The sequence below is a fragment of the Sarcophilus harrisii genome, chromosome 5 (assembly GCF_902635505.1).
Source record: "Sarcophilus harrisii chromosome 5, mSarHar1.11, whole genome shotgun sequence".
Classification (NCBI taxonomy): Eukaryota; Metazoa; Chordata; class Mammalia; order Dasyuromorphia; family Dasyuridae; genus Sarcophilus; species Sarcophilus harrisii.
Window position 1 is genome coordinate 64,577,878 of NC_045430.1, and position 27,878 is coordinate 64,605,755.

At 37.1% G+C, this 27,878-nt stretch overlaps 1 protein-coding gene across 3 annotated transcripts; it reads left to right on the forward strand.

Annotated features, from left to right (window-relative positions):
• The first annotated feature begins 108 nt into the window (after positions 1–108).
• On the forward strand, positions 109–26,876 carry TUBA8 (tubulin alpha 8). Of its 3 annotated transcripts, none has more exons than XM_023504658.2 (5): positions 109–356; positions 14,992–15,214; positions 17,820–17,968; positions 21,662–22,342; positions 26,138–26,876. In XM_023504658.2, exons 1-5 carry the CDS (start codon positions 354–356, stop codon positions 26,429–26,431), a joined length of 1,350 nt encoding a protein of 449 aa, XP_023360426.1. In that variant the 5' UTR covers positions 109–353; the 3' UTR covers positions 26,432–26,876. The 3 variants fall into 3 exon arrangements, with proteins under 3 accessions (XP_023360426.1, XP_031795599.1, XP_031795600.1); XM_031939739.1 differs by lacking the exon at positions 109–356 and adding an exon at positions 1,642–1,729; XM_031939740.1 differs by lacking the exon at positions 109–356 and adding an exon at positions 14,579–14,627.
• Positions 26,877–27,878: the final 1,002 nt, after the last annotated feature.

Here is a 27,878-nt window from a genome sequence, read left to right on the forward strand (position 1 = left end):
CAGCATAAGCAAGCGTCTTGTAAATATAACCTAGCTCTAGTGCTGGCAGTAACAATGATTCACGAAAATTACCTAAGTGTGTTTCGCCTTCCTTAGCTCGGAAGGCTGGAGCAGGAGAAGGGGATGGGGCTAGAAGTCACTTGGACTCACTCCTCCCTCTTCCTCCTCCCCAGGGGACTGTGAAGCTGGAGGGCAGCCACCGTCTGAGTCCGTCCCTGTCCCTGGCTCCCTCTAGCCTCAGTGTGTCCCGGCAGCGGAGCAGGCACGGGCGGACTTGGTAGCGGAGGGGCAGAGAGGTTGTACCTGCCGAGAGAAGCCCGCGGGACACAAGCGCCGCCGCCGCCGCCGCCAGGATGGTGAGAGATCCCAGACCCGGGAGCCCCGGGAAGCGGGGGGCTGGGAGGAGTGCCAGGACGGGAAGGGCAACTGGCTTCCTTGGGTTGCTGAGGGCACGGGACCCCGCCGGACCCGAGACTATCTGCACCGCGCACTAGCCACGGACGCCTTACCTGAGGGAAAAGTGCAGAAAACGGGATGGGATTGTCCCGGAGCTGGGAAGCAGAGGGGATCAGAGCCCGGGATGGAATCAGGGACAGGGGATCCAGGGGAATAGTCTGGAGAATCGGGGGAACTTCCACTTAATTCAAGGGGGGGAGATCCGGAATGGGTGAAGGTGGTGTGTGTTTGCCATGGATGGGGGAGGCTGGGGGAGAAAGGGAAAGAGTAATTCTAGGGAGACAAGGTGGGGGCTGCTGGCTAAGAGAATAACTTGGGTGTACTGAATTCAAACGATTTGGGGCTGAAAGGGGCTTATTTCGGCCAGATCCAGAGAGGTCAAATAACTTTCTGAGATCACGCTGGTCAAGGAGCAGCCCAAGGACTTCAATCCAGCTATTCCCCAAAGTATGTGGGGCTACAACTCCCAATCTATTGCTTCTTTAACATGACACCGACGCAAGTGGTACAGGGAACATGGCCCCAGGGGTAACTTTGAATAGATGGTCTCAGAATTTAGGAGTGGGAAGTGAGGTAACTCAGGTGCCCTCAGCTCTTACCTGATCCTGCCTCTCTGGTGGGGAGAACAGAAGGCTGGCTTACAGGCTTTCAATTTTCAGGCTAAGGCTGTCTGGCACAAATCTCCACATACCACAGGGAGAGGTTGGATCAAGATCCCAGTGACTGGGGAAGCTGCTTATCTCACTCTGGTGTATCTTAACACCTTTCTCAATTCCCTACCCTTATTCTCCATCTCTCTCCCACCCAGAAAAGTAACAATCCATTTTTTCTGTTCCCCAGCTACACAGGGAGTATTCCAATCTTCAATTAGAGATCCAATTTTCTGGGGATCCCTCAGAGATCTCCTCTTATGTCACGTATCCCTATACCTTCAGGTAGACTACTTTCCCCTATCCCAGGTCCCTGAAATAGGTAGCAAAGTAAGTAAACCCATAAAGACTCCTCAAATTTCAGTCCCTGTACGAGATGGTAATTATAGTACTTCTGGCCTCACTACTACAGGGGAAGGGCAGAGGAAAATGATGGGGGTGGGGAATGGAAAGTAGAATACATGCCCTGCTTAGAATGGTACTGATTCAGAGTGTCTGCTCAGTTCTATCTGTTTATGACCTTCCCTTCTGTCCTCCCCAAGTAGTCCCTTCCTAAACCCTTCCCCTCTTCCCTATTGCTTCTCTTTGATATACGGCTCCAGAGGGCACTGTCTAAACAAGTTGTAAGCCAAATGATAAATTTCTTAAGGGTCCTGGCCTAATAATGGCTAGTTGTGTAATATTCCTAGGGTACTGAGGATGAGGCAGGACTTTTACTCTAGGGAAAACTTACTTTTAGTCCTGGTTTTGCCACTAATTTACTTGTGTAAGTTTAGGCAAACTACTTAATTGGTTTGTGCTTCCTTCTGCAAAAAGGAGCGTGTGATCTTAAAATTCTTTTAAAGCTTTGGTACTGATAATCTCACATTAAGATAGCACTTTATAAAATTTTCTAAGTGATTTTTGTTTACTTCCTCATTTGTTTCTGTATTAAATAATATAGTTTCCATATGGAGTATCTTAACACCTCATGTCATAGTTACTTCAAGTCTAGCCAGCATAGGAAAAAAAAAGTAAGTTTTAAACTTATTGTTATTTATCCAAGTTTTACAGCTATATTTCTGTTAATAAACAGATAAATTCAGGTGGGTTGTGAGACTCAAATAAAGTAATGGATTAAAGTACTTAGCAATATTAAAGCTTTTTATAAATGCCAGTTTATTATTATTATTATTAGGGGTGATGATGCTGATAATAATAGTAGTATTAGTGGTAGGAGGAGTATTGCATAGAACATTTCAGGAGTACATCCAGGACTGTACTTGGAGTCAGCTCTAACCAGGTTGGAGAGACAGTTGTTAAATTTTCAGTATGAACATTGATACTTCATAAATAATCAGTTGCTTAAAATCAGGGCTTGATTTACTGTTTTGACTTTTAAAAGTTAATAATGCAGGTTAAATTTAAAACTGTGTATACTTATTCTTCTACTCCACCCCAGAATAATTGTTAAAAAATTTACCAAAACACCCCTGAAATTGTTCTGTAAATAATGTTTGAGCATAGGAACTGTGCAGTAAAAGGTAGAGGAATGACGTCATCATCAGACTGATAGCCTGTATTTGCAGGGGGTAAGCTTTACCTGGAAGTAGTCTTCAGTAACAGTACTTATTACTTGGAGACTACTACTACTACTACTACTACTACTACTACTACCACTACCCACCATCACCATCACCACTACTACTCCTAAATCAGATTTTCTATGTAGTATATTTTAAATTCACCACGGTAGCTATTTACTTAATAGAAATCTGTGGCTGATTTTTTTTAAAAAGAGGAGTGGGGTAAGTGAAAGAATCTTTTGTGAAAAGAATAATCAAGCAGTCTCTATGTAGTTTCAGGGTTTTTTTTTTTGTATAATGAATTTTCTTAAAGTGAGGCATATCTGTCTTTGGCACCTACTGAGTATATTGATATGCAGTTATTATTAGTAGTATCAATATTATTTTCCACTCTTAACCCTTTCCCTTGATCTACACTGATGAGTTGATGGTGAAAGTTTCAAGACTTTGGAATGTATCCCTTGCTGAAGATAGGTTTCACAAAGATTTATAGTTTTTTTTAAAAAAATATATTTCACTTTAGACTCTTTTAAACAATGAGATGATTAGGGCTAGTTCCAATGATCTAGTGATGAAGAGAGCCATCTATACAAAGAGAGAAGACTGTGAGAACTGTGTATGGATCACAACATGACATTTTCACTCTTTTTGATGTTGTTTGCTTACATTTTGTTTTCTTTTTCATTTTTGTTTTTCTTTTTGATCTGATTTTTCTTGTGCAACAAGATAGTGTATAAATATGTATACATATATTGGATTTAACATATATTTTAACAAGTTTAACATGTATTGGATTACTTGCCATCTAGGGGAGGGAGTGGAGGGAAGAAGGGGAAAATTTGGAGCACAAGGTTTTGCAAGGGTCGATGCTGAAAAATTATCCATGCATATGTTTTGAAAATAAAAAGCTTTAATAAAAAATAATAAAAATATTTCATTTTATAGGAAGTTGTAGTAATTTATTAGATTTAACTGGTTTTAAGTTAGAGGTTTGTTCAGAAAGAGGAAATCTTTTCTGTTATTCTCCAGATTGACTTCATTCAACCTTCTTGGGAATTGATTGAAGTTTAATGATTGAGACTCAGAGGTTCTGACAGTACTCCTCCTAAATGGGCTTCAACAAACCCTTATATAGCCTGATTCAGGCACTCTTCCCCCTTTTTCTTATAGTAAGATGGGGTTATCACTCAATGTAGCAGATGTGTTTTAGAGAGGAAACAGTGATCTCAGGGACAATCTGTTTAGGTTAGAGAGTTGTGACTATAGGATACTTAGTATCCTTATTAAGTGTCCTGTTCCCTTAATAATAAATATAGTAATAATGACTACCAGAAATCCCAACCCATCATTAATGTTGTGAGGGGGAGGCAATGGCAAAATAAAGGAAAGCTACTCAGGGTAAAGTACTTGATGTGATACCTAGGAGGGAAGCCTACAATTAGGCTTAGGGTTAGCCAGTGTGATGAAATCTAAGAAATAGATGGGCATCTTACGCTGAACCCCACTCAAACCAATCTCCTGGTAGTGATGAACGATATTGGAATGAAAGGAGGCACTTGGAGGTTATTCAACAGTCAACAGAAGAAGATAAAAGTAGCCATAACAGGGGAAGGATATTCAACAAGGACTTGCAGTGAGGGAGGACATCAAAGACTGACTCACTTGGGCAAAGGTCTACTGCCCACTATCTTCCAGACAAACATTGGTGGGAGATTGAAGTTCCTTGTGACTTTTTGTGTTCAGATGACCAGGAGTGATATCAACAGCCTAAGGAAGACTTTACTTCCCTGAGACTGTTGAGATTCCAGGATGGTTTTTAATCTTTTTTCCCCCACAGCAGTTGGGACTAGGTGACTTATCCAGGGTCACACAGCTATTAAATGTTAAATATCTGAAGCTGGTTTGGAATTCAGGTTCTCCTGATTTCAGGACTGTTACTTTATCCAATATGCCATCTAACTGCTACAGTTAAAATATCTTATAAGGAAAAATATAGACAATTTGTATAGGGGTAGGGGAGATTAAAATGCTGTTCCTTATGGAAAGACTTACATGAACTTGGAAAATGAAGTAAGTAGAGCCAGGAAAACAATATTCACAATGAATGCTATAGTGTATTTACAAATACATTGGAAAGAGCATTAGCCAAAAAAAAAAAAAAAGTAAATGTTGTGAAGTAATAAAGAACAAATTTGGTGCCAAAGGAGAGATGAGAAGACACCTCATCTGCCTCATTTGTTGTAGTGAATGTGTATATGTAAGGATGGGGCAGGGTTCTACTGGTACGAATGTTGCCTACAATGTCAGATTTTTTTCCCCCAATGAATTGATGTAGTTTTGCTGATTTTTTTTCTCCTTTTCTGCTTTTGAAAATTTCTTTTAAAAATAATGTTACTCAGAAAATTGTATAAATATGTTTGCATATATTGGATTTAACATATATTTCTACCATGTTTAACATATATTAAATTAATTGCCATCTAGGAGAGGGATTAGGGGAAGGAGGAGGGAAATTGAAACACAAGGGTTTTGCAGGAGTTAATGTTGAAAAATAAGCCATGCATGTTTTGAAAATAAAAAGCTTTAATTAAAAACAAAAATAAACAAAATAAATAAATAAAATAATGTTGCTCCCACCCTACCAGGAATGTAGGGCTGCAGACTGGCCCTACTTGGGACCATTATGATGAGCAACTTGACATGAAAGACAGTGGATCATCTGGTGCTATGTTTTCTGGTGCCATAACAAGGTCAATACATATATAGCCAAACAACTCAGAAATAATGATATTAAAATTAATAGCAATGCTTCAGTGCATTTTGTGCTGTTCACTAAAACAGGAAAAATCATATGAAATGAAATGATTGAAGTTAGGAAGGCATTAATTATGTGCCACTACTACATAGCAAAATGGAAAACATTTTCTTTAAAGAAATTTATATTATTTTTTTCCAAGTGTAACTTTTATTTGATATTTCTACTTCCCCAAATACATGTAAAAAAATTTTTCACATTTGTGTTTAAAACTTGGAATTTCTGATTCTTTTTCTTTTTCTCCCTCTCCCTGCATTGAGAAGGTAAATGTGAAATTATGTAAAATATTTCCATAAAAGTCATGTTGCAAAAGAACACATAGATCTCCCTACCAAGAAAACAAAAGACCTTCTGGGTCTTTCTCTGGGTGTGGATAGCGTTTTTTCATCATAACTCCTTCGGGGTAGTCTTGGATCATTGTATTGCTGAGAATAGCAAAGGCATTCACAGCTGATCACCCCCCAACATTGCTATTACTTTGTATACAGTACTTTACTATGCTTGAGTTCATGGAGGACTTTCTAGATTTTTCTGGGAGCATCCTGCTCATTATTTCTTATAGAACAATAATAAGGAAACAGATTTTTAACAGATTTAGGCAATGATTTCCTGTTCTTTTCTTTCTCAAAAATATCCTCACCTCTAAATTACACAACAATATATTCATATCAATGTAGGGCAATTTATGGTAAGTACCATAGGAAGAAAAATAGAGTTATCTAGGAAAATGTCTAAGAAAGGACAGACATCAAATATAACCATGATAGTAATGCCTTGAGAAAACTATTGAAGACCTGTTGAAAAGCACTGGAAAATTTCATCAATATTTACCAGATGAATGCAGCATAAAACTTGAGTTGACTGTTAAAAATGGAATGGAATCTGGAATATAAAAATATATCAAAAATTCTGAATATTCAATCAACAATTGAAAGTGAAAAGCCAAAAGGTTAAAGTGAGAGAAGCCAAAATATTGTAAAGAACCACATAAACAATTAAAGTTAATTTAAAATTATACTACAGAAGTTTGAGAAGTGAGGAAATTAGAGGAGAAAAAGAACCCCTAAAGAAGAAGAATGAGAGAGTATTCTAGTCTTCTATATGATAAAAAATAATTCCAACAACAAACGTGCATTAGATAAAATGTAAAATGAAAGCTTGCATTCCATTAATAGAATGAATGACAAGAATAATTACTTCAAGGGAAGTGACTGAAATTCTAATTCCTCTATAAAATAGGTCTGAGTAAAATCCACAATTGTTGTATATGAATTATAGGGGTAGCTATGTGGTGCAGTGTATGGAATACTAGGACTAGAATCAAGAAGACTGAATTCAAACCCAGTCTTAAGACACTTACTAGCTATGTATTACTTAATCTGTTTGCCTTAATTTCTTCATCTGTAAAAATGATTTGGAGAAGGAAATGGCAGACTGCTCTAGTATACCTGGTAAGAGAACCCCCAATAGAGTCATAAATAGTCAGACATGACTGAAAAGGAACTAAACAACAAAAATATAGAAAAATATGAATTACTGGTTTGGACCACTTTTCCATCTTTCTAGCTCATTTCCTCTCAACTTGTATCCAGATTGACAGATAAGAATGTCCTAAGAGAGAGTGGTTTCTATAAATGCTACTTTCAGGGTTTTAGGGTTAATCCTTGTGGATGGCTATTCATACTATACTATAATTTTCTTTTTTTCTAGATTAATAGAACATTTAATAAAGAATTTAACCTAATTTCAGAGAAAGAAATTGAACAAATCATAATGGATTTTCAAAGAAATATATTTTCTTAATTAATCTTATATACTATATTTTCTAAACCCCATTGGTATATTTTCCCAATAATAAATCATCCAGTTGACAACCAAAAATTTTTACTAAAAAGGCAAAACAAGAATGATAATTATATAATATTCCACTGATAAATATGAAGTGTATTCTCCCACCAGTGCACAGTATCTAATAGGAAAAACTGGGCAGAAATGAAGTACCATGGTAATGAGGAACAAGTGGCCAGAGTAATATGACTCTGGAACTTTGGCTCCAGTGTGCTTTCTCTTTTTTAGAACCTGTCTTTCCAAAGGTCACTTTAATGGATTTGTGTTGGATGAGTGATTCTGTTGCTAAACTGGGCTGTTCCACTTTGTACTGACTAACTCCTAAGAGCATGGAGCCTCATCTGAAAAGGTCAAGGCCCTAAACTACCCTAATGGCTATTCTGCTGCTAGAGTGGCTGTTCTTTTGCTCAACTGGACTTGCTCCTTGGTGACATCTATAGCCTCTGACACTTCAAGCTTCAGGCTCAGATGATGCCCTCAGCTGAGATGTGGTGTTCTTTTAGAAAGCTAGAGATCCTTAACCTGGGATGGGTAGAATCCTTTCTGTTTCTGCTTCTTTACCTGGGATTTAAGGTTCTTATTTTATTTTTGAGATGGCAATGGAGAGATAGGCAGATATTCAGAGAAGAGTCAGAGGAGAAAGAGACAGAGACAGAAAGAGAAGAAAGACAGATAAAGAGACACCCATAGAGAGACAGAAACACCCATAGAGAGACAGAGACACACAGAAAGACAGAGACAGAGAAGAGAGAAGAGATGGAGACAGAAGAGAGACAAAGACAGAGAGAGATAGAGAGAAAAGACAGAAAGAGAGAGAGAGACAGAGACAGAGAGAGAGAGAGACACAGAGAGAAAAAAGAGACAGAGACAGAGAAACAGACAGGAGAGACAAAGAAAGAGACACAAAGAAAGAGATACAGAAGAGAGGCAGACACAGAGAGAGACAGAGAGAAGAAAGAGAAAAGAGAGGAAAGAGAGAGAGGGAGGGAAAGAAACAGAGAGAAAAGAGAGACAGAGATACACAGAGAAGACACAGAGACAAGAGAGACAGAAATGAGAGACAGAGAAAAGATACAAAGAGAAAGAGAGAAAGAGAAAGAGATAGAGAGAGAAAGAGAGGGAGAAAGAAAGAGAGAGAGAGAGAGAGACAGACAGGCAGAGAGAGAGAGAGAGAGAGAGAGAGAGAGAGAGAGAGAGAGACAGAGAAAGACAGGAGAGACAAAGAAAGAGACACAAAGAAATAGACACAGAAGAGAGGCAGACACAGAGAGAGACAGAGAGAAGAAAGAGAAAAGAGAGGAAAGAGAGAGAGGGAAGGAAAGAGAGAGAAAAGAGAGACAGAGACACACAGGAAAGACACAGAGACAAGAGAGACAGAAATGAGAGACAGAGAAAAGAGAGAAAGATAAAGAAAGAGAGAAAGAGAGAGAGAGAAAGAGAGAGAGAGAGAGAGAGAAAGAGAGAATCTTACACAATTTTCTTTGGTCAGTTCTTCCTGATTTAGAAATAACTTATCATTCATGATGAGTAACTAAATGTTTATTTACGCTAGCTAAGCCATAGCAAGGTAATGTATATTTGTTTAATGATCACAAAACAGTTCTGGGATCATGAGTCCCCATTTGTTAATCCAAAGTTCTCCACTTTGTCACATACAAATGGCAGCTGTAACAGAATAATGTCGTAAGCTTTGCACTTGCCAGGTGAATTGTCCTTTCTTTTCTTTTTCTTTTTCTTTTCTTTCTTTTTTTTTTTTTTTTTTTTTTTTTTTTTTAGTATTTTTCACATACAAGTTTTTGTTTTTTCCCCTTTTAAACATCAAATTTGTCAAAGTCTGCCCAAGGGGCAGACCCTTATATTAGAAAAGTACTTTGCCTTCTTCCTCCTTGATGCAAACTTGATCCTATTTTTCTTACCATAGAGGAAGAAAAGGTTAAGAAACGGAGGTGAATTTATGGAAAAGCCAAAGACTTGGACTATAGCCGATTCTCAATCAATATTTGATTAATTAAATTGGCCTGAATAGGACAGAGTAAACTGCATTTTATCTGAGACTGAAAATCACCAAAGTGACCAAATGTCACTTACTATGTGACCTTTTATTATGTCATATAATATCTCTGGGCCTCAGATTCCTTGTCTTTGAAATGAAGGAATTAGATTAGAGATGTTATAGAATCCCTTTCAAGCCCAGATTTATGATCCTATCATCTTCTGCAACTCTGCAATGCTAAAGAAGTTTTTAGCTCACATATCTTTTTTATCGCCCATTGCCAATGCACTTAATAAAAAGCAGCCACTATTTCTAATTTTTATCATAATGAAATTTTTAGGCTTTATAATACTTTAATTTAATATCTGATTCTTTTTTGTGCCACATTTACTCACTGACATGAATCTAGGCCTATTTGTTCATGTTCATCCTTTGATCTCCCCGACCCTTCAATTAAAATATGTCCTAATTAGAATTAATAGGGCAGGAGTCCAAACAATCTTTTGAAGTTCATTAGCTTTTAATTTTCCCTCTGTAATATAAATATCTCATTTCTACTAACTACTCTGACCAACAGTATCATATCCCTAATAACCCTAGCCTAGTAACTAGTAATATTATTTTTTCTAAACAAAAGTTTAGATAGCAAGATTCATTCAACAAATATTCATCTACCTAATACTTACTAAATGCTTCCTAGACAAGGCATAACTCCTGCCTTCATGATGCATATAAGCTAACTGAGCAATAAAGTATGTGTGCAAATAAATGTAAAGCACAATATTTCATGATGAAGGATTCAGGGTTGAAAATATGATTTTGAATTAGTCTCAGGATTTGAGAATAGTTGGCAGTACCTTCCTTAGAATATCCACTTTTCTCAAAGTGCCCTAATACTTTTCAAGTCTTTAAAGACTTCTTTTTAGACAAAATGATGTGACCAGTTATTCTTCAGGTAGAGAGAAATGCATTACAATGGCACCTTGAAATGACCTGTTAAAGTATTTGAAAAGATTTTTTGATAGAGATGTTAGAATTGGACCTTTTGAAGGTATAGTGTTTCCTTCTCTCTTGGTATTTCCAGTTAAGATGGATCGCCCTATCAAGGATAGCTTAGGTTACCTGAAAGTTGGGAATGGATTATGTGACTTTTGGAGAGAATTCTGTACGCATACACACACATACACACACTCAGGGAAACAGACGCCCTTAATAATAACTTGTCTCTTTCAACTGGTAAAACTGAGACCCTAAAACTGACTTTGTAAAAATTCATACGGAGTCTACACAAAAACCCTAAACCAGAAGGCCCTGGAGTGACAAGCTCAGGTTTAATATAGAGCCACACAAATATAGTTAGAAAGAATAAGTGTAAGATCTGGATGGCCAGAAAGGATATTTGAAATATGAGTTTGTAGTAGATCTAGGACTTAAATTTCCTCTGTAGGATCAGCTTACCCCTGGGCTGAGGCATATTGGCCCCTGGCTCTGTTTGGGAGGGATGACCTATTTTCAAGGAAGCTATTTCTATGAGCTATTTTTTACTTTTCTCTGCTTCCTATATGAAGTTTTGGAATCTAGTTGGGGGAAAAATGCTGCTGCTATTCAGCTATAGCTTGATTATTGTCCTGTGTTACCACAGTGTATCACTGAGCTTGGGGATTTCTATGTGTAGAATAGAGAAATTTTAAGATTTCAGGGCCATGGAGCAGCTTATTAGGATGATGATAAAGAAAGCTTTTTCAGTTCTATAAATTAAAGAATGTGAACAGGATACCTACCATATTTTTTTCCCTCCTTTCACTCAAAACAGCCTTTAAAAGAAAAAAGAACCTTTCTCTTCTCTAAGTAACTTATACTGCAGTGAAATGGGGGAATTTTATTGTCTCAGGCAAGAACCTTGACCCTAATGATAAGAATATAATTATGTAGGGATTTTCTGTTTCTTATTCTATTATAACCTCTTTAGGCTTATTCCTCTTTTATTTTCTGTGGTGACTTCCCATTGCCCTTGATTGAAGTAATTTCTCCTGATTTTTTGGCAATTGCAGCCATCTACATATTCCTGGTACCCTGTACCTTATAACCTCTGTAGATGAGGTTGGTGGCTACTTTGAATTCTACAGGTGGGTTGACTGTGAAAGAAGATGGGAATATTGTTGTTTGCTTAATAGTATGGGTTCATAAAGTCATTAAGAAGAAAAATGAAGTGGAGGTCACTAAATTAGTGATTCACCATATATTCAAGTTGGCTAATCCTTGAAGGATTTTGTCATTTCTTAGCCTATCCTCTCCACAGAATCATAGATCATTGGATTTAGGACTAGAGGAGATCTTAGACATATGACCCCTTCATTTTACAAATTAGGAAGCTGATGTTCAAAAGGTAAAGTGATTTGTCCAGTGACACAGTAAGCAGAATTGACCTGGGTCTTATGACTTCAAAATATGTTTTTTAAAAGCAGGTAAAATGTTACCCAATTTAATTTTTCTTTTTTAAAAAAATTTTTTTACGGGCAGCTAGTTGGTAAATGGATAAAGCACCAACCTTGAAGTCAGGAAGACCTGAGTTCAAATCTGGCCTCAGACACTTAATACTTAATAGCTGTGTGACCCTGGGCAAGTCACTTAACCCAAATTGCCTCAGTAAAAAACAACAAAAAAGAATTTTTATTCTTTTTCTTGTTTTAAATGTACCTGGGGGAAAATAAAACACTAAATAGAAATGCAAAATCCTTGAAGGGAAAGACTATCTTATTTATGTATCTATTTTTTTAAAAATTTAAAAATTTTTGAACTTAAAAAACATCAAATTAAGAGAACATTTCCTTATCCATAGTAGTATGGAAAGAGGATTGTACATGAAATTGTGAATTCTTTATTATGCACAACTTTTCTTTTTAAAATATGTAACAAATTTAACATATAGCTTTCTTTCAAAGAAATGCTTCAGCATCCATCTTTTATTGATTCTTTTTGAATTTTTTCTTTACCTTTTTGTTCATCCCTCTTTCTCTCCCTTCTTTTAAAAAAAAAAAAAGAAAGAAAGTCAAAACATTGTGACAAGTATGCATGGTCAAACTAAACAGATTCTCACATTGGCTAGGTCTGAAAATGTATGTCTTGTTCTGCATCTTGAATCAGGAGGTAAGAAGCGTCATTGATCTTCTAGAATCATTGTCGCTCATTGCAATGATAAGAATTCTTACATTTTTCAAAGTTGTTTTCTTTTGTTATTGTATAAATATATGGTACTTAAATAAATGTTGTTATTGTATAAATTATTCTCCTGATTTTTCTCACTTTACGTTATATCAATTTATATGATTCCTGGTAGGTTTCTCTGAAATCTTCCCTTTCATAATTTCTTACAATAGTCCATCCTATTTATATGCCATAATTTGCTTAGCCATTCTCCAAAGAGTACATGATCCTCTAGTTTCCAGGTGTTTGACAAAGCAAAAAAGAGAGGCTATTAATATTTTTGTCTATATGAGTCCTTTTCCTCTTTTTTTGGTTTCTTCGGGACCAACCAGTAGTAACACTGGGCCAAAAGGTATCCATGTTTTAGAAACGTTTTTGCTCTACTTTCTTTTTCCCCTACATCCCCCTATGTCTGGGACAGTTATCTGACTATTGTCCTGGGAGGAAAGGAAGAGGAGAAACAGACTAGAGGCAGAGCTATTCCTTAGATAAGACCAGAGATATGGATGAATTTTACTTGGGAGGTCAGAACCATTCAGTAAGCATTTGCACATATTATGTGCAAGAGTATGGTGCTAGGTGTTGGAATAGATGTAAAATGAGATAAAACAAAGTTGTTCTTCAGTCATTTTTAACTATAAGACATAACCCTACCCTTCTAGAGTTTATAGAGAATGTCTAGAAGTTAGTGCTTGAGATGTCCTAATACTTTATGGTGATGATAGCCTCTAAGAAACCGGAAAGTCACAATCGATGCCAAATGTGTGGGTGTAAACTAGTAAGATAATGAAATAGGTATTTTGAAATAGAGAATCATTATGCTCCCAAAGACCCAGACCATAAAAAGACCTCCGAAGTACAACTGCCTACTCTTATGCCCAAGGGAGTTCTAGCATAGGGGTGGAGTTGAGGGACTGTGGGATGGGAGGGTACCATAGGGGCGAGATGCCTTTGGGGATCTCCAGGCAGAGAGTCAGGATCATTGACTTACAAGTCTTACCTGTTCTTCTTTTAGTAGCTACTTAATAAATGCTAGTTGAATGACTGACTTTGGGGCAGAGAAGTTTAGGTCAGTAAACTTCCCAATAGTCCAGAGAATTTTTGCTTATTTTGTTAGTTAATTATTTTACATTGTGATATAGGAGAAAGGACATTGAACCTAGATTCTAGCCCTGCTTTTACCATTGACTAGCTTCTCTTGAATAAATCTATTGAACTCCTCTTCTTCTACTTTATATGTAAATTAAAGGCATTGGATTGAGTGATTTTTCAGTACCTTTCTAAAGGTAGTTAAGATGTCTCACTGAGTAGATCATTGGGTTTGAAGTGAGGAAGATCCGAGTTCAAACATGGGCTCAGACACCAGCTGTGTGAACTTGGAACAAGTCATAATTTGTTTGCCTTAATCTGTTTGGAGAAAGAAATGGCAAACCATTCCAAGATCTTTGCCAACAAAGCCCCATTTCAATATGGTTCGTAAAGAGTCAGATGTGACTGAACAACAGCAAAGTGCCTTTCTAGTTCCCATTTCTACAAGTCTATAAATTTACCGCCTTATTACATGCTGTTTGGTATTGATTCCTAAATGTTTCCTATTTGTTTGCTAAGTCTTGTTTTCTTAGCTTGTATGCTTCTATGTAGTGTAGAACACACCTTATACTTATTCTGTATCACTCAGGAACTGGTACAGGTCTACATCTGTATTATACCTGTACTGTCTACCTTATGGTTGATTTTCCTTAAATACTTTTAGAATTTATCAAATTTGAAAGCACTTGGTCTTGATGCCCTTTGGGGAATATGAAATAGAAATATTGCTTTGTTCCCTATATCCTGGTTCTGTCCCTAGAGAAACTCACAAAAGCATGGGGGGGACCTTTTATCCAGCAACTGAGTGGAATGATTGGGAAGCTCCACCCCCATTTTGGATAACTCTGAGTTTCAAAATGCCATTCCAGTCTTTGTCAAAACATGGATAAGAATAGAAATAAACAGATGAGTCACATGCTTTTCCCCCTGGGAATATGTTGCAAGTCTTCTGGCTCTGGGCTGGCTGGTGTGTAGTGAACTCTGTCCTAAAGGCTGTGATTGCTTTGGTAGGAGTAGAGAAGGGAAGAGAGAAAAAGGAAAACTTGAGCTTAACTCTTTTTTTTTTTAAATAAAAATTCATGGGAAATAGCTAGACATTCAAACTCCGCTTCTATCCCTAAAACAGTACCATGGCCTCCTGGGAGTGGAGGGGTGAGATAGGTGGGGTGTATAATTTCACACAAAATTCTAGGGAATCATATCCCTGGACCCAAGAAGATGATCTCGGTGGGATGGTTCTAGATATGTGATGGGTGGTGGGTACAGATTGAATTTTTAGTTAGAGATGTTCCAGGGATGAACAAACTCCCCATAAGGCAAAGGAATGACTGGCACTCTATATTCTTTCTCTTCTTCTCTCCCCTCTCATAGCGTGAATGTATATCAGTCCATGTGGGTCAAGCAGGAGTCCAGATTGGCAATGCTTGTTGGGAACTTTTCTGCTTAGAGCATGGCATCCAAGCTGATGGTACTTTTGGCACCCAGGCCAGCAAGATCAACAATGATGATTCCTTCACCACCTTTTTCAGTGAGACTGGCACTGGGAAGCATGTGCCCCGGGCAGTAATGGTTGACCTGGAACCCTCTGTAGTAGGTAAGTGCCTACTCCCTAGGGATTACCTGCCTCCAATTAGACATTGATAAATGCTGGAAAATGCTGATTTTGCATGGAGGTGACCTAACTCCCCTTCTTGGATGTGCTACCAAATAGCCACAAATTTGGAAATTTTTTGTAAAAGTGTCATAGACCTGAGATTTGAAAGGGACCTCAAAAAGTCATCTAATCCAAGCTCCTTATTTCACAGAGGAGGAAATGGAAGGTGAGAGAAGGAAAGGGATTTGCTCAAAGTCCTACAACTTGTTAGCTAAAGAGCCAGGATTCAAATTCAAGTCCTCTGACTCAAGAAGTTCAGAGATGGAATGGATCCCAAAGCCCATCTAGTCCAACTCATACTTGAATAAGAATTTCCTCTAATTCCTTTGTTCTTTGCTTTTTTAAAAAAAGTTTTCTGAAGCTTTTTTTAAATATCATTTTTAACATCATTTTTTTAACAACCTTGTCACTTATGAATGACTACCCCTACCTTAACAGATACCTTTTTTTGTAACAAGTAAGCACATAGTTAAGCAAAATAGATCAATGAATTGGCCATATTTGAACATATGGATCTCATTCTAGACATCTTTGTTGAGAAGTACATGCTTTGCAGTCCTGAAAAAATCCTGATTAATTGTGGTTTTTGCTCTATCATTCTGCTTCTCCCTTTATTCAGCATCTGAAGCAAAGATAGAGGAACTCCATAAAAGCCTGCCACAAGTCTTCCCTACTTCCATCCATTCTCCATTCAGTTCCCAAAGTGAATTTTTTAAAGCTCACTCGTATTCAATGCATTCTAGTGGCTTGCTATCACTTCCAGGTCTGGTATTCAAAGCCCTTCCTAACTTAGCAGCCACGCTACCTCTCTAGTCTTTTCACACCTTAACACATCCCTTCTCCCAAAAACTCTTCAGTCAAATGACATTGGTCTCCTTTCTGTTCCTTGAACAAGATGCTCCATCCCTCTGCTCAGAGCATTTTCACTTAGAATGCTCTTAGAATCCTCATCTCCACATCCCTCCTTGGTCCTTCAAGTTCCAGTTAAAAATCTCACTTTCTCTGGAAAGCCTTTCCCAGGCCCTAGTTCTAATGCCTCCCCTATGTTGATTATTTCCTAGTTATCATTTAAAAAAATTTAGGTTTTTAAAATTTTCAATTCATAAAGTAAAACAAGCATTTCCATAATATAATAAAAAGATGATCATATATGAAACAACTTTCTATTCCTCTTAAATCCATAATAAAGTATCATGTAAATTTATTTTCCCCCCTTATTTTTCTTTCCTTCCCCCAAGATAGTTACCATTAAACACAAATATGTGTATATATTCATATATATACATACACATATTATATATATACATATGTATACACACATATTCATATAAAATCATTCTATACATACTTCTATTTATCAGGTCTTTCTCTGGATATAGATAGCATCTTCCTTCATATGTCTTTTGTAATTAATAGTCAAAATGACTTATTCATTCAAAGTTGACCTTAAAACAATATTCCTGTTACTGTATGTAATGTTCTCTTGATTCTGCTCATTTCACTCTTTATTATTTTGTGCAGGTTTTTCCATGGTTTTTCTTACAGCATCTTTCCATCACAATCATATACCACAAGTTGTTCAACCATTCCCCAATTTATTTTATGCATGGTTTGTTAATAATTGTTTATGTTTTTCCTCTCCCATTAGCATTTGAGCTCTGTGAAGGCAGGGGCTATCTTTTGCCTTTTTCTTTCCCCAGTATTTAGTACATCATGTAGCACACACTAGGTGCTTAATAAATACTTATAGACTGACTGATTAAATGTAAAGAAGTGTGACCTTTCTTTTTAGGAAAGGTCAGAAAGGTGTTTTTAATAGAAAACTTGGTTTCAGTGAGTACTAGAAGAGTGAAAGAATGAAGGAGGGATAAAATGCTATTAGATGAAAAGTAATTGCTTTAAAAAAAAAATTGAGCAGAAATGAAATGAGCAAAACCAGGATATCATTATACAAAGCAATAAGATTATACAATAATCATTTCTGACAGATGTGGTTCTTTTCAACAATGAAATGATTCAGGCCAATTCCAGTGATCTTGTCTGAAATGAGCAGAGAAAGGATTGTGGGCACTGAGTCTAATTCACAACATAGTATTTTCACTTTTTTTTTTTGTTGTTTTTTGCTTGCATTTTATTTTCTTTCTCTTTTTTTCCTGTTTGATTTGATTTTTCTTGTGCAGCAAGATAACTGTATAAATATGTATGCATATGTTGGATTTAACATATATTTCTACCATATTTAACATATATATTGGATTATTTGCCTTCTAGGGAAGGGAAATTGGAACACAAGGTCTTGCAAGGGTTAATGTTAAAAAATCCATACATGTGTTTTGAAAATAAAAAGCTTTAATTAATAAAAAAAAAGAAAAGAAAAAAAATTGAGTAACAAGAGGCTGGGTCTAGGGGAAGGGAAGGGCTGAGATTGACAAATTTATATTGCCTTCAACATGGATTCTTTTCCTCATCCTACACTGATTCCAGGTGTTCAGGTTGGGGAAAGTGTTAGTTCTGGCTTTGGATACTCATGTTTTTCTCTATACAGATGAGGTTCGGGCTGGGACCTATCGACAGCTCTTCCATCCAGAGCAGCTGATCACTGGGAAGGAAGATGCTGCCAACAATTATGCTCGTGGCCACTATACCATTGGCAAGGAGAGCATTGACCTGGTTTTGGATCGAATCAGGAAGCTGGTAAGTAGCTAGGAAGGGTTGGGAACAATGAAGGCATGCTTCTCTCTGAGTTAATAAGGTAAATGTCCCACTATGCTAAGCCATTGGTCCTAGCTTTAAAAGATGAAACTTCTAAAAAGGCTTGTGAGAGAGAGATCCTACAAATGAGCAGAGAGGGAGAAAGTTCTCAGCTGCTTAAAAGGTTGTGGGGAAAAAGGTGAGATATAGTTTCTTAATGCTTTTGGGTGGATAGTGGAGATTAAGAAAGAAGACATCTGTAGACACAATAAAAGCCAGGCAGCAAGATGTTTAGAAATTCTCAAGTAAGGTTTAGAGTTTACAGCTTCTGCTCCAAGGCTGATTCTGTGTTTCTGGCAGCAAGTCCACTGGCAAAGGATCATTATTATATCAAGCAGCTCTGAGCCTCAGAAATCCTTTTAATTGACTGATTGTTTTGTAACCCCATTGTCCTGTTCTCCTGTGAAGAAGGGAAATTTTAACATATAGTATAGTCATTGCAGAATCCATGTTGGCAGGTTCTAGTCCCCGCTCTACCATTGCTTAAATGTTTCAATATAAGCAAGTCATGTGACTTCTCTAGGACTCAGTTTCCTTATTTATAAAATGAAATATAAAGATTGGATTGTCTCAGGTCCCTTCCAACTCTTAAATACCTTTTGCCTATGAATTTCAGACAAAAAGGAGCTCCCACCTGGGAACTGAAGGTATTTGACTCTAAGTAAGGAACATGTTTTTCCAACAGATTATAGAAGAATGTCCAGGGCTCAGAGGTCAGCCAGTCTGACTCCATTTTTTTAGATTAAGAAATTGAGACTCCTCCTACCCCTTTCTCCTTCATCCTCTCATCTCTCTATTTAATCATTCCCAGTAGTTCAGTAATTCAGTATTCAGTCTATTTTTTTGTTGTTGGTCCTGTTCTGTCTGACTTTGTGTCACAACTTCAATAACTAGGATCCTTGTCTTTTTTAATAGTAGTTTTCCCAGTTATAGGTAAAAAAAATTTTTAATACTTTAATTTTTTTTTGAGTTCCAAATTTTCTCTTTCCCGTCTTCCTTCAATTTGATATAGGTTATACCATGTAATCATACAAAATGTATTTCTATATTAGTCATGTTATAAAAGAAAATCCAGACCAAAAAACAAAAACACCCATGGAAAAAAATCTGCATTCAGATTCTATCAGTTCTTTCTCTGAAGGTGGAAAGCATTTTTTATCATGAATCTTTTTGGAATTTTCTTGGATCACTGAATTGCTGAGAATAACTAAATCATTTATAGTTGAACAATATTGCTGTAAGTGTATTGTTCTCCTGGTTCTGCTCACTTAACTCTCTTTTCACTTCATATTAGTCTTTGCAGATTTTCCTATTCATTATTTCTTATAGAACAATAGTATTCTGTTATAATCATATACCACAACTTGTTTAGCTTTTCCTTAGTTGATGGACATCCTAGGATCCTTGTCTTGTTCCATTCAGTCCCTGAGTTCTTCCCGCTATAGCAGCCTGCCTTCCCACCCCATTTCTTTAAGGGACTTTTATTCTGCTCCTTAACGAGGAGGCAGGGTGGGGTGGGGTGCTAATTGAAAGTGGGACAGTGGATCTGAAGTCAAAAGTTCAAGGGAAAAATAGGTATAAGGAGAAATAGTTCTCTAATTAGCAGTATATGGAGCATTTTTTCATATAGGTAACCTGAGGTTTTTCCCTTAATAACTGCCTATTCATAACCTAGAATGATTTTTATTCTTATAAATTTGATTCATTATAAATCTTGGAAATGAGAGCTTTGTCAGAGAAACTTCCAACAAGGATTTTTTTCCCCTGTTAACTGTAATTAATGCAAAATGAAGCATTTCTAAGATTTCTCTTCACAAGTGTCAAAATAGAAAAGAATTCTAAAAGGAAAATGATTCATATATAGAGGCTGTGGGAAAACAAGCACACCAAAGACCTGTTGATGGACCTATGGATGGTACAAGCAATCTAGAAAACAATCTGGAATTATAAACAAAAATTTAATAAATAGTATGTATTTTTGACCCATTTATGTCATTGCTAGGCCTATATTCAAAAGAGTTCAAAGAAAAAAGAAAAGATATTTTATGTATAAAAAATTTATAGCAGTTCTTTTTGTGACAGCAAAATTCTAGAAAATAAGAATATATCCATCAATTAAATTATATTGTGATTAAATTGTGGTATATGAGTGTGACTGTATACTGCATTGTAAGAAATAAGGAAATAGATTATTTAAAAGTTAATGGCAAGATTTATATGAAGTGATGCAGAGTGAAATGAACAGAATCAGAAGAATTATATATATATATATATAATGTGTGTATATATATATATATATATATATATATATAAACACCAATATTATAAAAATGATTGATCGTGAGGATTGTAAATAATCAATCTGAAGAAATCAATTTATACAATAACAACAATACTATTAGAACAAACAACTTTGAAGGCTGTAAGAACTAGGATCAACAATGCAATGATCATTCATGATTTCAGAAAACATGATAAAATATACTTATCCATTACAGAGAGATGATGGATTTAGGGGGCAGAATTACACACATATATTTTTGTAAATAGCCTTTAATGGAATTTTTCCTTTTATCTTACTATACCTATTTGTTACAAGAAATTTGTTTTCTTTTTCCCCCCAATGGGTGGGAAGTAGAAGGGAGAAAAAAACAGATATCTTCCAATTTTTTTTTAAATAGAGAGATGGGGGGAGAAATGTGGAATGCTGCATGCTCTCAGATGAGGTCACTGTATATAAGTTTTATTTAATTGTTTTTATTACAAGAGACCTTTTATAAAGTGAGAATAATCTGTAAATGTTTGTAATTTTATGTTATTTTTGTTGTTGAGGCAATTGGAGTTAAGTGATTTGCCCAGAATCACACAGCTAGAAAGTATTAAGTGTCTGAGGCCAGATTTAAACTCAGGTCCTCTTGACTTCAGGGTTGGTACTCTATCCACTGTGCCACCTAGCTGCCCCAGTGTTTGTAATTTTAAAAGAAAATACATCAGTAAAAAAAATAATAATAATAAAAAAAAGGAGAAAATACATCAGTCAACAAACAAACAAACAAAAAAACCCACCCAAATAAACAAAAAACAGAGAAGCAGAAGATAGTAGTGTCCTAAAAACCCAAAGAAAGTATCCAGGAGGAATTGCCCACTATCAAAACAAGAGATATGTGTGCAGTTAGCACATATATCCCTAAGGCTGAGCATGATGCTTGTGCTAATCTGAGTTTTTGCCAGTCTGAAGCGGCACATAGTCTGATTTGCTTTTGTTCTGTCTATGCTGGCATTGGATCAAAGGGACAATGGCAAATCTGACTATTTGCCTGTTCCCAACCTCTTACAAACTCTTAAAAAAAAAAAAAAGAAAACTCATCTGAATGAAATAGATTTTCTGAAAATCATGAATGGCCATCATTTTGTTACAGCTTTCAAAGTTGTTTGTTCTAATTGATAATGCTGTTATTGTATAAATTGATCTCCTCAAATTGATTATTTGTAATCCTCAAAACTTATAGATATTACAAAAAAAAGATCAGTTTTGAGGATTATTTGTAATCTTCAAAACTGATCATTTTTGTAATATTGACATTATATATATAATATATCCATCTGCATATGTTTTGATTTCTCTTTGTCTCTCAGACAGACTCCTGTTCAGGTCTCCAGGGCTTCCTCATTTTTCACAGCTTTGGCGGGGGCACTGGCTCCGGTTTTACCTCCCTGCTGATGGAACGCCTCTCCCTGGACTATGGCAAGAAGTCCAAGCTGGAGTTCGCCATCTATCCGGCGCCTCAGGTCTCCACCGCGGTGGTGGAGCCTTACAACTCGATCCTGACCACCCATACTACCCTGGAACACTCGGACTGTGCTTTCATGGTGGACAACGAGGCGATCTACGATATCTGCCGCCGCAACCTGGATATCGAGCGGCCCACTTACACCAACCTCAACCGCCTCATTAGCCAGATAGTTTCCTCCATCACCGCGTCCCTTCGCTTTGATGGTGCCCTCAACGTGGACCTCACGGAGTTCCAGACCAACTTGGTGCCTTACCCTCGCATTCACTTTCCCTTGGTCACCTATGCACCTATCATTTCCTCCGAGAAAGCCTACCACGAGCAGCTGTCAGTGGCGGAGATCACCAGCTCCTGCTTTGAGCCCAACAGCCAGATGGTCAAGTGTGACCCGAGGCACGGCAAGTACATGGCTTGCTGTATGCTTTACCGAGGGGATGTTGTCCCCAAGGATGTCAATGTTGCTATTGCTGCTATCAAGACCAAGAGGACCATCCAGTTTGTGGATTGGTGCCCCACAGGTTTCAAGGTAAGAACGTTGATGTAGAGAAAGGAAAGCAAAAGAAAAGGGAAGAAAAGCATGCAGTGGTTCTGAATCCTGGGGACCTCTGAAACCCTTTGAGAGGGTCTACAAAGTCAAAAATAGTTTTTATTTCCAAATGGTAAATGTCTATAAATATAACCCAGGTAAACAAAAACGCTTTGAAGAGATCCTCAATAATTTTTAATAGGACAAAGATACTGAAAACAAAAGTTTGAGAACTACTGAGGGATTTCTGAATCTCTCAGGCATTCACGTAGTGAAATAGAGAATCTGGCGCAGCCCGGTGGCGGGGGCCCTGAAGTCAGGAGGACCTTAGTTCAAATCTGGTCTCAGATATTTAAACACTTCCTAGCTGTGTGATCCTGAGTAAATCACTTGAATTAATCCCAATTGCCTTATCAAATAAAAATGACATAATGAATCCTTCCATATTTGGTTAGCAGATTATTGTAATATTCCATTAATAATTTTAGAAAATATGTTTTGAATCTCTGCCTAGAGATATTAAAACTTAGCCACTATATATATTTTATTTGTAAAGATATAATTATTCTTTTACTATTTTCATATTTTAATAAAGCAAATAATTTAAATTAAGAAAAATTTAAAAATGAGAATCGCATAACTTGGCTCAACACGAGAATTTGAATCCCCCATCAATCTATATAGAAGTTTATGTGTGCTGGGTTTATTTGGTACCTGAGTGATTGTATTCCATTATTTTTATAGGTTGGGGAATTAAATAGCTAATTAAGGAAACAATTTAGAATTCCTTCAGCTACCCACAAAACTTTGGCAATTCTTTCTTGTCATATATAAGCCCAAACTAGATAAGATGGGTGGACTGGAGATAGACTTAGCTGAATCATTCTATTCTAGAAAATGCCAGATCTTTGAGAGTAATAGGCACATGGGACTCTAGGAAAGGTACCTGGAGGCTGACAATCATTTTTAAATAGCATTTTATTTTTCCAAATACATGCAAAGATAATTTTCAACATTCACCTTTGCAAAACCTTGTGTTCCAGGTTTTTCTTCCTTTCTCTTTCCTCCCCTCTCCCAAAGCAGCAAGCAGTCCAATATAGGTTAAACATGTGCAGTTCTTCTAAACATAATTCCATATTCATTAAGTCATGAATTTTAATAGCACCTCCATCTAGGTGTATTAGTGATGAATGGAGACTACCCTCATAATGAAGGGCTTTGCCAATTACCATCAGCATCACTATGTAATAGAAAGAATGCTGACTCTGAAATCATAAGATATAGGATTGAAATCTCCTATCTGCCACTTGCTATCTGTGTAACTTTATTCAAGTCATTTTACATTAGACCTCAGGATCCTTTCTAACTCTAAACAAATTGATCCTAAACATTTAATAAGTTCTCACTATAGACAGCAACATTATCGTTCGCAGAAATAAGTAGGGGGTATGTTTCAGCATAGAGATTCTGTTTTCTGGAAATAGCCAATAGGTTCTAGTTTGACCAGAACCTGAAAAATACGAAAAAGGATAATATAAAACAAGACTGGAAAGATGCTGAAGCAGATTGGAAGGTTTTCAGTTTCAGAGTAAGTATTTTGTATTTTATCCACAAGCATTTGGGAGCTATTGAAGATTTTTGAGTAGAAGAGTGACCTGGTCAGATTGTTCCTTAGGAAAACATTGGTAATAATATGAAGGATAGACTAGAATATCTATGCTATGGACTACAAAATGGAAGCAGAGAGGACATTTAGTAATCTACTGATTCAGAGAGATGATGAAAAAGAGAAGGGAGGAGGATGGGTTTAGATAGCCTTGGGGAATATGTGTGATAGGGGTACATCAGCTTTGAGGAAGGAAGACCAGAAAAGGTTAGGTAGCAGGAAAACTAGGAGAGAAAATAGTAAAACAGTCTATATGAGGAGAGACTATCCAGGAGAAGAGGTGATCACCAGTGGATCATCAGTATCAAAAGTTTTAGAGAAATTAAGTAAGAATTAATAAACAGTCATCAGATTTAGCAGGTAAACAAAATACTTGGTGACCTTGGGGAGTGCAGTTTTGTTTGAGTGAAGGGACTGAAAACCAAATTATAGGGAGTTGAGAAATAAAAATAGGAGGTGAAATGTGAAATTTTTCAAGGATTTTTTTCCTAGTGTCCTTCCCAATCTTGCAAAAAAAAACCAAAAAACCCATTGTGATATGGTACCCTCAGATGTGAGCTCCAAGCTTTTTCTAGTCTCTTGGGATTTCTCTATGCTTAGGGCTGAGGTAGGGGGTTGTATGGGAGCGTTTGCTAGAATAATAGTCTCATTTTCAACTCGTGCTGGGATTCCCCAGAGGAGACATTGTCTATTTGCTATCACTTGATCAGTCAGAAAGTCAGACCTGGCTTGTTTTTCTTAGTCAATTTTCTTGTTTTTCTTTTCAATTGTGCCTCTCTCAGGAGACATGGGCACCTGCTAGCATTAAATCTTGATGACCAGAGAACTTGGAATAGATCCCAATCCTTAAAAGATTACCTTTCCTTAAACTTTTTGGTTATGTCTTCTTCCCTCCCTCTCTCCTTCCTTCCTTCCTTCCTTCCTTCCTTCCTTCCTTCCTTCCTTCCTTCCTTCCTTCCTTCCTTCCTTCCTTCCTTCCTTCCTTCTTTCCTTCCTTCCTTCCTTCCTTCCTTCCTTGTGATTGGGGTTAAGTGACATGCCTGGGGTCACACAGCTAGTAAGTATTAAATATTTAAGGCCACATTTGAACTCAGGTCCTCCTGACTTAAGGGCTGGTACTCTATCCACTTTGCCATATAGCTTTCCTTTTGATTATATTTCTAAAAGAAACTCGCCAGCTGGTAAGAAACTAATTTTTTCACAAAGTTTTAAATCTATAAAATACTATAAAGTATGACCTGATCCCATTTGGGGGGATACATATGTCCTAATCTGGTGTATCTGCCTACACATTTTCCCATTGGTGTATTTTCCCATTAACTTGTTTTGTTTATAAATTTCACTCATTCAACAAATATTTACATAATTATTATTTGGAAGGCACAGTATTAGGAACTGGGAAATATCAAAAAGACTAAGATATGGTCTTGGCCCTCCCTCATTGAGCTTAGGAGGGGAAAAAAAGACATTTCTTTTTACAAATAACCTTATTATAAGGTATAAGAGAAAGTGTGAAAGGAAAATTATAAAATCCTGTGGGAAGATGTGAGAAGTTGTTGAACTCTCAAAGAAACAGTGTGTAAAGAAGAAAGATCAGAGCTTTGAGAGATTTCTAGAGTTAAGGGGAAGCATAAATATTTGGAGAAGTCATCAAAAGTTACTGTAAAGGAAAAGGTAGAAAAAAATCAATTCATGGGAAGAAAGAGTTCTAAGAAGGGGGAGATAACAATGTAAAATTTGTCCTCATCATTCCCCCTCTCCTGGGCTGTCCTCCTGATCTTCCCATGACCCTTTCTCTCTCTAGCCCTTAAAACTTTAGAATTTTCCACATACCTTAATTAACACTCTGCTATTATTTTTTATCCCTTAAGTCACCTCTTCTACTCCTTTTCCTCCATACCCAGGACCTGAACTTCCTCTTTTTACTGTTCTCCTCCACATATATTTATCAACTCACTTCCTTTTACATCTCAACCTACTACTCAACCTACATCTCAGTCTCTTACTACCTGGCTGATCGTTATCATCAAAGCACCTTTAGTACATCTATGTTATGTTCATATTTCCAGCTGACCCAATGACTGCCCAAGAGTTACCTCTGGTTTTTTTCTCCTCCTTTTGTACTTCAGGTGGGTATCAACTATCAGCCCCCGACAGTGGTGCCAGGAGGAGACCTGGCAAAGGTTCACCGGGCTGTCTGCATGCTGAGCAACACCACTGCCATTGCTGAAGCCTGGGCCCGACTGGATCACAAGTTTGACTTGATGTATGCTAAACGGGCCTTTGTGCACTGGTATGTTGGTGAGGGCATGGAAGAAGGCGAGTTTTCAGAAGCCAGAGAAGATCTGGCTGCTCTGGAGAAAGACTATGAAGAGGTGGGGACTGACTCATTCGAAGATGAGAATGAAGGGGATGAGTTTTAATTATATACATTCCCCTTATTTATTGTCTATGTTTGCTCATGTGTATGGCCTCTGCTCGATGAAATCTGATTTTTCCAAAAAAGATACGCCTGACTCACTGGAATGGGTACCTGGAAATAACACTCATAGGTTAGGTAGTTGCTAATAGGTTCAGTAATGAACCCATTTTTCACCCAGTCAACCATGTCCTTCTGAATGTTCAACCAACTTGTGGGTCACTGTCCAAAGGCCTGATTTCAATGCTCCAATTAAATCCAATGTAAACCTGAGTTGGGGTGCAACCAACAGTTTTATTTTGCAGTTCAGATTTGGATCAACAGCTCAAGGCAATAGGGACTGGGTTATGTATTTATTTGTTTGTTTTTAGGGGAAAGAAGCAAGGCCTGGGGATAGGGACAGAGAAAATATTATGAGATCCTGTGAATAAATAAATAGAATTAAAGGAGTACCTGAGTCTTCCTCTATTTGGGAGAAATTAAACAATTGGTCATTTCCTTCAATTTAAAAATGTCCAGAGGATGTTCTGGGTTCAAATGCTGATTTTCCTGTTTACTTTCTACTTAACCTGAAGACATTTTATCTTTCATGTCCTTAGGGTCCTCATCTGGAAAATAACATGCTGGACTCAATTTCCTTTCACCTCTAAATTCAAGGATACCATTATTTCTCTTATCAGCCACTCTTTCTTCATCATACATTTGAGATTTTGTTTTCTTTTCTTTTTTGGGAGGGTCACACAGCTAGGAAATATTAAGTGTCTGAGACCACATTTCAACTCAGCTCCTCCTGACTTCAGGGTCATTATTCTATTCACTGCACCAACTAGCTGCCCCAATTTGATATTTTCTATAACTGATCAAGTCAGTGATTGGTGAGGCTGGGAAGCCTAAGCCTTTTATTCATGAGGGTGAGCACATATTTATTTCCTCTCAGGCTACTTAGCTTCACAATTATGTCCTTGCACCCCTGACATCCAACCAGCTGTCCTTGAAAATTCCATGGAAAATTGATTGCTAGTTTTGGGGAAAAGCAAATAAAAATGTCAGAACAGCTCAATATGGAACAGTGAGTGGAATAGCATTATCCTTTTATGATATGGAATTGGGAGTAGCATTATCCTTTTATATAAAGGACATACATTTTGTTTTTTTTACAATTCAAAAGACTTATCCTGCTAAAGAAGAAAGGGAGGAAATTCTGCTTATTCTGACCTTCAGATACTGAAGTAGGTAGAACTGATTCTACAAAATCTGTTTATTACAGGATCTCATTTGGTCTCCTGCTCACCATCACATGTCTGCTTCACACAGTATGAAAGCTTACAGTCATTGCCTTGCTCTGCATCAGTGGTTGTTAGATTTTCTGCCTGTTAATCATGGTTTGATGATTCCATCTTTGGGATGCCTTCTCCAATTTATCCTCCAGCTTACTAGAATATCCTCTTCTA